General features: G+C 40.8%; 1 protein-coding gene across 1 annotated transcript in view; it reads right to left on the reverse strand.

Annotated features, from left to right (window-relative positions):
• The window catches only part of SLC6A5 (solute carrier family 6 member 5), a 91,634-nt gene that overhangs the window by 12,281 nt on the left and 64,285 nt on the right, over positions 1-15,068 (reverse strand). The window contains exons 13-14 of the mRNA XM_083598417.1: positions 14,507-14,606; positions 592-692 (exon numbers count right to left, since the gene is read on the reverse strand). Of these exons, the coding sequence (XP_083454543.1) occupies positions 592-692; positions 14,507-14,606 (201 nt within the window). The remainder of the gene's footprint in view (positions 1-591; positions 693-14,506; positions 14,607-15,068) is intronic.

Consider the following 15,068-nt stretch of genomic DNA (forward strand, 5'->3'; position numbering starts at 1 on the left):
AGAACAATCCTTAGGGAGGAGCAGAATGATGGATCCATCAGCTCCAAAGCCCTCTAGCTTGCACTCGCCAGAGTGGAAGATTGTGGTGGTGTTTCCTGTAATTCCAAGCTTGTGTAGCAGAGAGGCCCCAAACACAGGGATCCATGGGTTATGGATCCAGTGTGTTCAAAGCTACAACACCCTGCTCCACCACACCCAGTGTCAGGGCTTTCCCATTGGCTACAGCTGGAAGTAGTTTTCCATCTGACTAAATAAAACAAGGACATCTTCCCCACCCTGCTATGGTGGAGCTCCCCCCTCCCCAGTAAAAACCCACCTGGTGGCACTTGTCTCCACCTATGCAGGCTGGAAGAGAGCTAAATACATGCAATCCTACCCCCATCAACATTGGTGAATGTGGGTATGATTGTTCTCTAAATACATTGTAGAAATCTCTTTTTGTTTCATTTGAAAGTAGCAGGTTTAACTAACAGATGTTGCGGCTATTATTGCATGATTAGCAGTGAGGAAGAAGAAAAAGTGTCAGAAAGAAACAGATGTTGCAGGATAGTCTTCCCTTCTCAATCGAAACCCCCTTTTCCTGATGCTTACTGTTAAAATAGTCGGGGTCACAAAAGCCCAACAGACTCTCCAGAATTTGCTTGGCTGGAATCCAATCATCATCTCAATGTCTTCACAAAATCTTTGCAAGCCTGTAAAACAAACAAATGTAAATCCAAAATGCAAAAGAGACTAGGCTGCAGCTTACAAAATAGCTATTGTGATCTCCCTTGTGTCTAATTATGGGAACAGACACTCTGACTTGTCAGCCCAACTCTTCAAGAGGCATTCTAACCATATGGTATAATGTGGGTTATTATATGGATAGCCATCCTAATAAATTATTTACACTCACAAAATTGGTACTGTAATAAATATTAAATATACTTCTGGCTTTTCCTCCCATATTTTGAAACACAAAAGATAAAGCCTATGCCATTTTACTTGCTACAGTTCTGCAGGATCATATATTTATTTTTCTCATTTTCTCCCTAAAGAAAATGTGGTGTTCCTTGTTGTGGCAATGAAGATTCATGAAAACTTAATTGAAATGAATGGAAATTACACACAACAGCAATGTTTGTGGAATTGCTCCCTTGAAAGCAAACTTTAAAAAAACACAATCATTCCTCCTCCCAGTCCCTGAAAACACATAGCTCTATTAGTCAGGCTGGTAATGATTCTGCTGTAACTGGTGAAATCAGAATAATAGTTGTGGCCAGATTTTGTTTGTTGTTCGTGGTTGTTAACATCCCCTCTACAGACAAATAGGTGGGGTAGAAGTTGAGAGAAAGGCTTCTAAAACAAAGTTCAGGATGTGCAAAATAATATTTAATGTATTTATTTAACACAATGCAAATCCTATCAAAGTTCCTGTTCTGGATGGGGTTACAGTGACCCTGAAGGAGCAGGTTCGTAGCTTGGAGGTACTCCTGGATCCTTTGCTGTCGCTTGAGGCTCAGATCACCCCAGTGTCCCGAAGTGCCTTCCATCAGCTTCGGCTGGTGGCTGAGCTATGCCCCTATCTGGACAGGGATAGCCTAACCACTGTCATCTATGCTCTGGTAACCTCAAGGTTAGATTACTGCAATGCGTTATACGTAGGGCTGCCTTTGAAGACGGTTTAGAAACTTCAGCCGGTGCAGAATTCAGCGGCCAGGTTGCTCACTGGAGCAAGACAGTTTGAGCAAATTACACCAATCCTGGTCCGACTGCACTGGCTACCGATTAGTTTTCAGGCCCAATTCAAAGTGCTGGCTTTGACCTATAAAGCCATAAATGGCTCAGGACCACAGTACCTCAAGGACCGCCTCTTCCCATATGAACCTACCCGGACCCTGAGATCATCTTCTGAGGCCCTTCTTCGTGAAATTCCTCCTCGAGAGGTCAGGAGGGTGGCAACATGAGAACGGGCCTTCTCTGCAGTGGCTCCCTGTCTGTGGAATGTTCTCCCCAGGGAGGTTCACCTGGTGCCTTCATTATACACCTTTAGGCACCCATCAAAAACTTTCATTTTTAACAAGGCCATTGCCTGACTTGATCTACATCCTATACTCTTTTTAAAATGCTGGCTCTTTGGGCAGAGTGTTACTGATGTTGTTGTTTTGATTTTATGTATTTGATATTTTATGTGAACCGCCCTGAGACCCTTGGGTATAGGGCAGTATAGAAATTAAAAAATGAATGAATGAATGAATGAATATTGTTGCATGTCCCCCCCATCTCCAAACTGTGTGAGATTCCTTTTGGGATGAGGCACAGTGGTGTCTTCATAGGAGCCAACTCCTAGGGGCCGAGGTCACATCAGCCCCCCCCCCCATAAAATGTTTGAGCTGCCCCCCAAGTTGGTACGCATTGCCATTCAAATAATGTGCATGCACCACATCTTGTGATCAATTATGCAAGGCGGGGTTTACCTGCCCCACCCCCCAAAAAATTTCATTCAAATTGGCACCCCGGGTGGCTTTATGATATATGGTTTACAAATTTATACACACTGAGCCTATGGTGGAGGCGTTCACAGCATTAACACCCCAAAAGGGTCTTGTTTCTCCCATAGTTGCAGCCTTGAATTCAAACAGAAAACAAATATTGCTCCGCTTCTCTCTCTCTCTCTCTCTCTCTCTCTCTCTCTCTCTCTCTCTCTCTCTGGATTGCTGCTTTTCTTCTTACCCACATCCCTGCAAATTCTGGCTTTGCCCTTCTAACTATCCACAAGTTGGGGAATTTATCATCTCACACAGGGCCCCTTTCCTTTGTTGCCCATAATGGCCCATCACGCAGGCGAACACCTCATCAGGAAGTTAGCCTGGCTTATATTTTAACACTTGCTGGATCCAGGAGTTAGAAGGAATTCAAGGCATACTCTACTTCCTCCCTCCCCCCCCCCAAAAAAAACCCCTTGTAACACTATCTTGGATATAACATATTGACTTCACTATTAAAAAGTGGGTGTCAAGGACTGAAATTTAGTTGAATATTAACTAAAATGCCAACAAAAATTACTAGATAAAACACCAACAACAAATTCATCCAGAAAAATATTCCCCAGTATCAATAGAACTGTTTCCCTTGACGTAGGTAATAAAGTCAGGACTGTAATTCTCACATTATTTCAGTCCATTGCCTCTTTTGTTTGCTATGCCTTCACAAGATTGCCACATTATCTAGTTTGTTGCACCAGTTCTATGCACACAGCAGGTGCCTTCTGTCTTAATAAAAAGGGACTAATATTGATTTGGTGCAGCTTTCTTTTCAAACGTGCAATACAGCAGCGCAGCACTATTTTGCACTAGATAACAATTGGACAGCGTGATTCCCCCCCCCCCCCTTGACTTTTCATAGCTATTCCTCACACTGCTGTTCCTTACTACTGCCTGGTAACATGTTTGTCTCATAAAACCCCCCACAAAACATTGAAAAACTGCCACTGTCATGAAATATTCACTCGTTAAGGAACCCCCACCCTCCCACCTTGAAACAAAATGAAATGTGTAACTTCTCTATTTTGGTGTTTAGGTCCCCTTCAAGTAAAAACAGAACACAAAGCTTTAGCTAGACACACTGAATATAGTGGGATTTACTTCTGCATAACACCAAACTAGCAGGTTGCAATCCAAGAACTCAGTAGGGCTTTCTTTTGATTAGAAATGTATAGGATTGTACCATTCTATCCAGGCATTCTGTTCATGCTAGCTTCTCTCTCTCTCTCTCTCTCTCTCTCTCTCTCTCTCTCACACACACACACACACACACACACACACACCATCCCCATCACCTTCCATGCATTGGAGAGATAACCTTTGAAGCAAGGAGCATTTTCCACCCTGTAGGAACCCCAGATTTTGGGGGGGGAGGGTATAAATTCTGGGCAGAACAGACTCCCTGCTGCAGATATATGCTCTGAATTAAAGGAGGGTGGTGAGGACAGCAGTAAGGGGCTGAGCTAGCATATTTCTCTCGTCTCCCCCTTTCTTTTCTAATCACAAGAAGGAATAGAATGTCCAAAGAGAGATAGAATCACTTGTGAAACACCTTTAGACATTGCCACAAAGGACATATAAAATGGATGAGAATATGTCATTTCCAATTTCCAGTAGATCAAAATTCCACCTTGGGAACAAGACATTGTGACCAATTCCATTTCCAACACTGGATTTTTTAGGGCCATATCTAAATATCTAAACGTGTCATTCCCCATCTTTGCTTCCTAGAACGCTTTGTTTTCCTTCTCAGCATGGGAAAGAGTACAAGTCCACAAAAAAGTGAAGGCCAAAGGTAGGAGGTGAAGAAATCAATCTCCTTCCATCCATGGAGTTGGAAGGATGACAATGATTGGCGTTTTTGTAGGAGCAGTTATGTGACTGGCTTACAAACAGCACTACACAATATGAGTGTTGGTTAATTGCAGATAAACAATAGACATAGGAACAAGGAGTATTTGTGAGGAATGACTTGGTGAGGAATGACTTTTGGTAGACAGGATCCATCTTGTCTATAATGAACTGCCTTGGCATGCAACGGTTCATAATTTAAACTAAATAAAAGTACAAAATACAGATATAAGAGCAGAAATGAGCAACAGTGCAATTTTACTTCTCTCTCCTGAGGCTATTCTTGCAGAAAGAAACTAACTGAGCATTCATTGTGTCCTTAAGGAAGAATAAAAATAAAGATAGTTTTGATTATTCTGGCAAGGGTGCAGAGAGAAGTGGATGAAAGCAATTTAGTTTAAAAATGATTCTTTTTTTCCACTGGCTTATAGTTCTTTGTGCATTGCCTTGCATTTCACAATAAAGTAAATGAGGATTATGCATGCGATTTATGACATGCAGTGTGAAGCCCTAATAGCGCCTTACTAATCATTCACTCTTAATCTGAGAAAATGGCAAATTAATGTTTTTTGTGTATGCATGTGGAATGCTTGCCAGTTTGGGGTAGGATTACAATACAGAACTAATGAAACAAGCCTTAGAAAAGGTTTTCCCCCCTCTTTTCTAATTTAAAAACTGGAGCGCTCAGTGAATAGAACATGTAACTAGAACTAAATACCCAAAGACTACCTGCTTATTGTTGTTATTTTAAAAATAGTAAATACACAGAGAAATATGTTACTCAAGTGGTAAACTAGTGATTGTGTTAAGAGACATAACACATCAAGCTGAAAGCGTATTTGGAGAGAAAAAGAGAAATGGTACTGCAAGTTTAGGTAGCACCTCTGAAGGCTACAATCCTAACTGCATTTTCCTGGGGGTGAACCTCACTGAATCCAGTAGAAGCTACTCCTGAGTAGACATGGCTCAGAATGCAGTGTTAAGGATGCTTCTACCAGTTGCTCTAAGAATGCCTTTTAACCTGGAATGTATCACTTTCAGAAGTTGTTTATGCACTATTAAAAAGAGAAGAGAAGCAAGCTGGTGAAAAATTGATTTTCAACTAAGCAATGTGGGAGATTTAAAACAAAAAAAAATCCTTTGTGACCTGTACAAGAACGCTTAGCCAACACCCCCCCCCCAAAGTAAATTCAGAAGAAATGTATTGGTACCATACTACATTTTGGTGTTTTTGTTTTGATTTATATTCCACCTTGCTTCAGTTGTGGAATCCAAGGTGGCATAATTGTGGTTTCCAGGAGGTCTCCTGTCAAGGCACAGACCAGACTCAGGCCTGCTTAGCTTCAGCAAGGTTGTAGTCTTATGTGCCTTCAAGACCATATCCTGGATAAGTAAACATGCTAAGTTAAATTTTTACCATAAGTTAAATGTGTAATTTGACGTTGTATGGTTCTTACTTGGAAGTTTTAAATTACAGTCGCCAGTAGGGAGTGGGTGTGTCTGGTCAGAACTGGGACCACAATGACCCTTTCTCCCATGTCAAAATTCTAATAAAAATCATCTCTCTCTCTCTCTCTACCCCAAAGCTGCTATTTGACTTGGTCCAAAACACTGATCACCTATGGCTGCTTTTTAAAGTTTAGAATAACAACAACAACAACAACAACAACAACAACAACAACAACAACAACTATGCAATGCCGATTAAGGTGACTGAATAATCAAGGTATTAATTAAATAGCTGCAAAGCCCTGGTGAAATAAAAATGACTTCAAGAAATGGCTGAAAGTCAAAATTGAGGCTGCCTGTCAAATCTCTGCTGGAAGAGAGTAGGACTGGTGACACTAAATGCCTGGGCTTCTGTAACACAGGGGACAACTAACAGCTCTCCTATGGGTGACCAGGGGAATACATTTATTCAAGTCTAAATTGATATCATGGCTTTACTAGTTTAAGGTTTATACTTTGAAGTACAGATATGCCACAAAACTGAGGCAGCTTGTTTCAAGCAGGACACCAGTTATATAGGGGCTGTGTGTGTGTGTCTGAGCTTGCGCAAGACGCAGCTTCTTTTGTACCGCTAAAAAACCTGGGCATGCACAAGGGCAGAATTAGCATCCAGACATATCAGCTTCCATAGGCAGCACGGAACTGAGAAACTCTAATTCAGCTAAATAGCTGAAAAGGCCTATTTGTATGGAAGAAGAAAGCAGGATAGGGCATACATCCTACCCATCTTAATTTACTGCTACAATGATCAGTCTGAGCATCACCTATTATTGTGACGGACTGTCACACAGGCAGGAGCCAGGTGATAGATTTCACTGAGAACTGACAGACATTTGAAATAATGATTGCTGCTGTTCACGGGGTGTAAACACATCCCAGTTTCACCTCCAGTTAAGCAGGTGGTGCAGGTTTCTATACAGTTTCAAAAGCCTTTCTGATGGTTAAATGTGGCTGAGTTGTAAAGGCAAGCAACATAAGCATGAAGTATAAATTTATTTACAAAGAAAAGGGCTACTTGGGGATCTCAGCAGAAGAGAAATAAACAAGGAACAGACTTCTGTTTCAAATATATTTACAGTCCAAGGTTGCCAGGTATTTTATCACAACTCACAACTTTTAGAGCTATTGTTATTTCCTAAACTTGTATCACTGACAATAAAGCAGTAGGCGTGCCAGCTTTCCTTCAAAAATACACATTTCAAGCCCTTTTGGATACTTAGAAAAGATAACTGCCATAAAGGCTTGGGAATAAATACTGAATAGAAATCCAAATACATTTGCTTAGTTCATGGTTTTAACTCAGTCTCAAAGTTTAGAGCATGGGCTTAAATGGATATGAGAAAAATATGAAGGCATGGGTTTTCTTTCTGTAAATATTAAGTGTTTCACAGTAACAACAGTCAATGTGGAGAGAGTAAGAGTAAGCAACAAATGTAAGGATTGACATTTCACTCGCGCCACTCAGTGGTCAAGACATGAATAGCACAGAAATGTTTCTTAGCAGTTTCATATTACAGATACAGAATAGGAATTGTAAGCATTTTAAAGATGTTTTAGAAAGGCTTTCTTCCCCCTACAGACATGCTGTTTTATCTGCTTAGAGGCATGTAAACACATTACACTAAGAGAGCAACACTTGCTTAAAGCATCACTTTTTAAAGGGTGGAAGAACACCTGGTTGTTTTACAAAGCAACAAGTGTACACTTTTACACACACAAACACTTGTACATATGTCAAGACAGCTTGTACCTGTGTTAAGTGTAACTTGTGGACAGACCTCACAATACAATATTGTTCTATAAGCTTCCTTGTGAGACAAAATTGGAGGGGCCAAACAACACGTGCTGTTGCATCATATCCTATGTATGAGTCTCCCAGAATTATCAGTGGAAAAGAGGCTGCTGAACTAAATAAACCTTTAGTCTGATGCTCTAGAATAGAGATGGGGAACCTAATGCCCTCCACGTGTTGCTAGATGACAACTCCCACCATCCCTAATCATGGACCATGCTGGCTGGGGCTGATGGGAGTTGGAACCCATCATCATCTGGAAGGACACAGGTTCCCCATCCCTGCTCTAGGTTTCTTATGTTCCCAGACATTAAAGGGCAGTAAAAGTATTTAGTTTATTACAATATTTTTACCACCATGGGGATACACTATCTGTCCCTGTTGCCTCAAGCCCCAAAATGTCTTGGACTGTTATTCAAAAGCCTATGATGTAAATAACCTGAAGTGCTGTGAATTTAGTCCAAAGCTGTCAGGGGATGGAGAATTCAGATACACTTGTTACTAATAATTAGTCATCTTAAGATTGCAAGGTATTAGGGTTAATGCAGATATGGTAATGGCACTTGGAAAAGGCCAGGGCTGGATAGCACAGAAGGCATTGCAAGTCAAAGGCTGGCAGGTGACTTGCAGACTGGTGTGATAGCACAGCAGGTCACCCAATGGCATCAACACAGAGAGGAATATGTTTAAAGATGGGTTGTCCTTCAAATTTCAAATTTAGACAAATCCTTATATATGGCAAACTATGGCAAATGCTCGGTAAAACTAAAATTAGGCTAGGTTTTCCTAATATAGGTACAATTATGATAGAAATCATATGTGAAGACCAGTGACTGAAGTGCTACAAGAAGTGTCTTATTCTACCTCACATGCACATGCACATGCACAACCCTGAATGCACTTGCAAAGCTATCGGCTGATCCATTGAGGTGGAGGAGGAAGGGCAGCAAGGTAGATAATCTACACTCACACGAACTGTTGAATGCCACTTTGTGCATGTTTTCCCATCATAGTTATTAATCTCATGCTGGAAAACATAACATCAGCACAGACTCTGAAAGGACATACTGAGAGCTAGAAAAGAACAGAACTGTCTGATCCTATCACTAGGAGACCAAATGTTGTGGAGTAATAATTTGTAAGCACTTTACCAATTAAATGTGCCAAGTTGTAATAATGTGTATGTGAGGGAAAGTAAGGGGTTTGACATACAGTCAAGATTCAGAGGCAGTTCTGGTTCAAGGCATTTTGCAGCCTAAATGGGGGCCAAATGGCCTAGAATCATTACAAGTGCTGCTGCACCATTCAAACACCAATGCTGCTTTCATCCATTTCCTCTCCACCCAGCCATACCGGCCTCAAGCAGACTTCTCTTCTGTGCTTTTCTTCTAGAAAAAAAGGTGCCAGTACTGCATACCCTTGAGTACCCCCAGAAAAAAAGCTGTTATCCTGCAGGAATTCCTGTCAACACAAGGAGAGTCAATATATTTCAGGGATTTTGTATTATGGTACCATCAGTAACCCCTGTGCTGGGTTGAGTTGCATAGACAAAAATAGAGAGATTCCTACCCTCAAGGCACTGTCAATGGAGAACAGTGATGTTGCTGATGGAAATGAAGAGTGATTAAGTGGGAAAGGGATTCGAAGGACACGTTGAGTATGTCATGACGAGAAGATATGGAAGCAGACTTATCAGATGGATTGGGTATACAGGACTGGACAGAGGGACAGTTCTGGGGCAGAGAGGTATAATTAGGTGTCATCGTTATACTGGTGGTTGTAAAATCCATGACATTTGCTGTGATGACTCAAGGCAGTGTATAGGGGGCACAGTGAAGACCAAGAGCAGACCCCTGAAGTAGCCAGACAGAGTGGGGTGAAGCAGATGAGCACCCCACAAGTGGCATTATTGAGTAAGCAAACTGACAGGAAGAGAACAAAACTGTGAAAGCCGAAAGGAAGGGTGATAGCTCAGTGGTAGAGCACATGTTGTTGCATGCAAAAAGTCCATAGTCAGTCCCTAGCATCTAGGAAAAACCCTCTCACCCAAGGCTCAGGAGAACCACTGTAGACAATGCTGAGCTATTTAATTCTACGTTCCTAAGGTATGAAAGTAGTCAGGGTGAAGGTCAGATGTATAGAAGGTAGCAGAAAGATCAACTGGGACAAGGTTAGAATATAGACTTTTGAATCTGATAACAAGAAAACCACTTGTAATGTTGGCTGGACAGTTTAAGTGGAGGACAATGAGAGAGGAGAAGAGTGGGGTTTGGAAAAAGAAAGTGAAGAGTGAAGAGCAAGAGTGAGACAAAGGGAAGAAGCAAGACTGGTCAGTTTTTTCCAGGGTAAGGATGGGTCGATATTTTTTAGAGAAAGGAAGGATGCACTACCAAGTCTCTCAGATTATTTTGGGTCGCTCAGCTCAGCTCTCTTATGCTTATGCTTAACAGAGCTGTGAAATCCACCAACTCATCCCTGAATCTTGCTTGATAATCTGTCTCAGGATGAAAGAGAGAAGAGTCAGGAGCTCCTGACTCTTCTGAACTCTTGATCTTTTGAAACTTTCAGTTTCCAATTTACCAGTTAAACATGTAAGCAAACCAGCTTAGCTGACTCTCAACAATCCCTCAGCAGAGCTGGAGGAAATGGCTAGCCAGGAATGCTCTGCTAGAGGCAGGAATAGCACCCAGTTTGTATTCTCTCTAAGTGCGAGTTTCTTATAGCTTGTAAGGATGCTGTTTTATGAGAATTCTTTCCACTTCCAGCTAGGTCTGTAATGTGTTTCTATTACAATAAAATAGCACAAAGGGGCAATACAAATCTTATAAGCGGGTCTTAAAGTTGAAATGCCTCGCAATATATCCAGCGAGTATTCAATTCATTTACAGTAAGTCAAACTGGAAGATGTAAAGAGAGATGCCTGACACTTTAATGCTTCCTTCTTGAGACATACAGCAGTACGCAATCACCCATTTCATAAACAACATCTGGTGCAGCGATTTGGGGTGTTGCAGTTGCTGTTGTTAAAAGGTACAGGCAGAGAGAGAGAAGAACCTCACTTCATCACAAATCTACAGACTATACAATCCTTTTATGGATATTCCCCACTTCTGACTCAGAGATCTGTCAGCAGCTTATTTTGTTCCAAATTTTATTGGATGAGGACACATATGGCTTCCGTTGGTTTCCATGGAAACAGGCTGCGAGCATCAATTGGTTTCCAAACATGACTTGGTTCCTTTACCAATAGGAATAGTTGATTGTGAGAAACTGGCAATTTCTTAGAACAGACTTCCCCAAACTAATGTTCTCCAGATGTCCTGGACTACAATTCCTATCATGGAGGATAAGGCTATCCATGGCTACTTGCAGCAATGGCTATGTTCCACCTCCACTGTCAGAGGCAGTATGCTTCTGGGAATCTCAAGTGGGGACAGTGTGGCTGCACTCAGGTCCTGCTTTGGGGTTTCCCACAGACAACTGGTTAGCCACTGTAAGTACAGGAAGCTGGACTAGATAGGCCATTGGCCTGATCCTCTTCTTACATTGATATGCCTGATCATTGGCCATGCTGGCTGGGGCTGTAGACCAACAACATCTGAAGAGCACCAGGTTGGGAAAAGCTGTCTTAAATGGTGAAACCATATTTGTCATACATGGTACAGCTTCAGTTATCCAGATCTCTCATTTCTTCTTACGAGACCCAGTGCCTGGATTATGGCAGTGAGACTCAAAGGCTTATTCTCCCTGTGCATATAGCATCTTGCTAAAGGAAGGGTTGTTGCCCTGCTATCTCATACTCTTCAGCACCACTGCTGTGGGTGGCCAGCTACCAACCCAGTAGGGTTCATTTGATGAAAGGCATCAAAAGTACTATAAACATTAGCTTGGGCTACTCAATCACAACAACTTATCACTCAGGCATTGGCTGAGCTGCTCTCAGACTGCCTCTCCCTGCTTGTCACAGTTCAGTTACTAGCTTGCCTTCGGGAATCATTTTACATTCCCAGCAATTTCCTAGATTGCCTGTAATCCAGTCAACACTGCCTGTGTAAACCCAGGACTTTCTCACTGCTGGCTTTGGACTGGAAAATAACCCAAAGCGCTCATAGATCACCATCTGCCATAATTGACATCAAATTATTCAGAGTTATGAAAACTCTTTTAGGCTGCAAAGAGCTCCAAAAAAAGGGTGTAACCAAAACGGAAAGGAACAAAAATGGCAAATGGGACTTCATGTGTGTGTGAAATGATGCACACTGAGACAAAAGATCCCAAATGAACAGGTAGTGACTAGCTAGAAAAGTGCTCTTGTCAGTAAAAAACGTAGTGTACAGTATCAGTGAAAATGCTATGCTGCAAATCCTTAAGAAGGAGTGAAAATAAAAGGGCCTGTGGAAACAATAGATCAATCAATGGTTACAAGCTGTAAAGGTTATATAGAGCCTTTCAAATCAGAAGCAGTATGCCAATGAATATCAGTCACTGGGAAGCAATGGAGTATTGCCTTCAAGCTTTGCTCGCAGACTTCCAAAATACATAGGGTTGGCTACTGTAGCAAGCAGGACACTGGGATAGCTACCTTTGGTCTGATCCAGCATACCTATTCTTACAATAGTGGGAACTTCATGAATGTGCAGGACTCTGCCCTTCTCTAGAAATCCATCTGGGTTCAAATAGGCACATGAAGATACACATTGATTCCAATGTAGGCAGCAGATGCACATACACAAAAGAATTCAGTTGCAGTTGTTAGCGTGACTAAATGAACAGAGGTGCCATTGCAGACTTATAGTGCAAGCATGTTTTATGAAGAGGAGTGGGGAAAGTGACAGCAGGACCCATTTGGGAATCCAAGAGTCATAGCCCCTGTTCTCCACATCCATAACATAGAAGTGCACAAAGAGACAATTCATAGGTTATTTCTCCGCTGGCCATCCTGCTTATTTCTCATGCTGAATAAAGCAGCTGTCATTAGCCGAGAGTTTATGGGAACTGAGCATGAGATCCTCTCTGATATAGACAATGAGTCAGTGAGAAAGGAATCACAGGCAGCACGGATGGTCTTGGGGACATCTGGTGGCATAATGTGAAAGAAGCTGAAAAAGAATTATTCAAAAGCAGCCACTTCCTTACCTGTAAGGCTCTTGGTTACCACTTAGTTTTGTGCAGAGATTTGTGCTACTTTTTAATGGATTTGCTGGTTCACCTACCAAAACCTCAACTACCAAATCTCTGATCAGCTTATCAAGATAGTTGACTTTTGTTTAAACCCCACCATGCCAAGATGATAGTAAATATCCTTTATATTCACGTCAAAACTTTTCATACTCCACTTCTAAAGTCATGAGCTTTTATTTTTCCTATTTTCTTAAAATTTCAGGAACTGGTGTATTTCTAGAAATGACTTTGTGGAGGTGAAAATTAAATGAATAAGCTCAACTGACTGACAGATTCCCCCCCCCCCCAGTTAATCAGACAATCTGCGCCTACAATCTACCAAACATATCACACACTCAGAAACTCTAGTTTCCCTACAAGATCTGTCACAAAATATTTCTTAATTGCACAAAGGAATGTCTTAACTGCAATATCAGTATATATTGTAGAAGAAACCAGATAGCCTTGAACAGACTGGCGTGACAGCAGAGTGCTGTATTCTTAGCCTCCTTGCAAGGTTCATAAATGAAAATATAAAATAACTTCTTTCGTGTATTCTCTAATCTTCCAACAATGAGAGATAAGACATGTACATTTTCAGAAAAGGAAGAGCAGGGCTAACGACAGTGCTTAATTTCTAACATTAAATATGGTAGGCAACATCATGCCTGCACAGCCATCAACTATGAAAATGCTAATCTCAGATATGAGCGAAATGGTTGTGGTCATGTCATATTTCACATGTACAATCATAAGGTACTGGAGATGTGCAAGCAAGACTCAGACACATGAAGGGACTGCAATTCCCAGATTATATATGAATAGCATTCTTAGTGCCTATGGTGGAATGATTTCTAAGGTAGCTGATTTGAAGATTGCAGCCTTCAAAACTTGAATTCTTCAGAGTCCTCTGACAACATAAACCTGGATATTATACTGTTAAAAAATCATACTTCATGCCACTCTCTGAAAACTGGAGGCAGAAATTTCCATACATCCAAGACATATTATTTTCTTGCAATTCACAGTGTATTGCAAGATAACTGGTGGGGAGAAGGTGTGTGCTCCTGATAGGCTATTATTACAGGTCATTGTCCTAATTAAGTTATTCAAATTGTTTAAAGCAGGCATTCAGACAAAAGCAGTGGGTGCTATCTACTAAGAACAAATTCTTTATATTACTTGTGCCTTTCCATACAAACACACTTTGCATTTGTATTGCTTACAAACATAATATGACTTACTAATTGTATTTATACAAACTAAAAGTGCATGAGTGTACCATCGTTATTAAGCCATTATTAGAACCTGAACCTTGGCTACTGTGAACCTATATTCTTATTTTTGTACCACACAAATTGATCTGGCTGGTATGCCTCACCATTACTTTTATATAGCCTATATTGCTATTAACTGAACATCCACTTTAATTTTAACAAAGTGCTATCTATAACAAATGACTTGCTTATCTAAGCAGTCCAGCTGCAGTAATATAAAAAAGATTACAGTTTTCTTACTCTGAGTGAAATTCCAGAGAAATGTTTGATTTTCAAACCATTAAATGATAAAAGTCTTTTGTTTCTAAAAGTGGGACGAGTTGTGTGCAACTCAACACATTTTCACATGTACTTATCACTGTGTGATCTAGATATATAGCACATTGTTTTCTTACCATAAATGTATGAAATGCCAACAAGTTCAAAAATGGCTATTATAACAAGAGAGTAGGATGCTGCATAGGTGTCCACAAGCTGCAACATGTACATTCCACCCTAAAAGTAAACAGGTAATTAGTAACAGAAATGTCAAAAGATATTAGGAGATAATGTATGGCAACTCAACTAACTAAGTATTTTCAGACAGGAAAATGTTTAGATTACTGCTGCTTAACATCATGTAGCCCACCCACTCTGGAAACACTCTCTGAATTCCATGAACTAAGAAATTCCATTGTATTTCAGTTCCATATGGAATCTGAGCCCACATGCAAGACCATTTTATGCATTCTGTCTCATACATTGGCAGATGCATGGTCCAATTCCTTCTTCCCACCTGATACATACTGGAATGCATTGCATCACAGAACAGATCTGTTCTCAATTAAGATGAAATTTTTAAAAATTAAGTGGCCTGTGGTATAAAAGGTAATATTTATGATAATAAGATACTGCAAGAATGCAGATATTACCTTTATGCCAAATCGTATTTTGTAATCTTGTTAAATCCCACAGTAT

The sequence above is a fragment of the Podarcis filfolensis genome (assembly GCF_964270895.1).
Source record: "Podarcis filfolensis genome assembly, chromosome: 1".
NCBI classification, from domain to species: Eukaryota; Metazoa; Chordata; class Lepidosauria; order Squamata; family Lacertidae; genus Podarcis; species Podarcis filfolensis.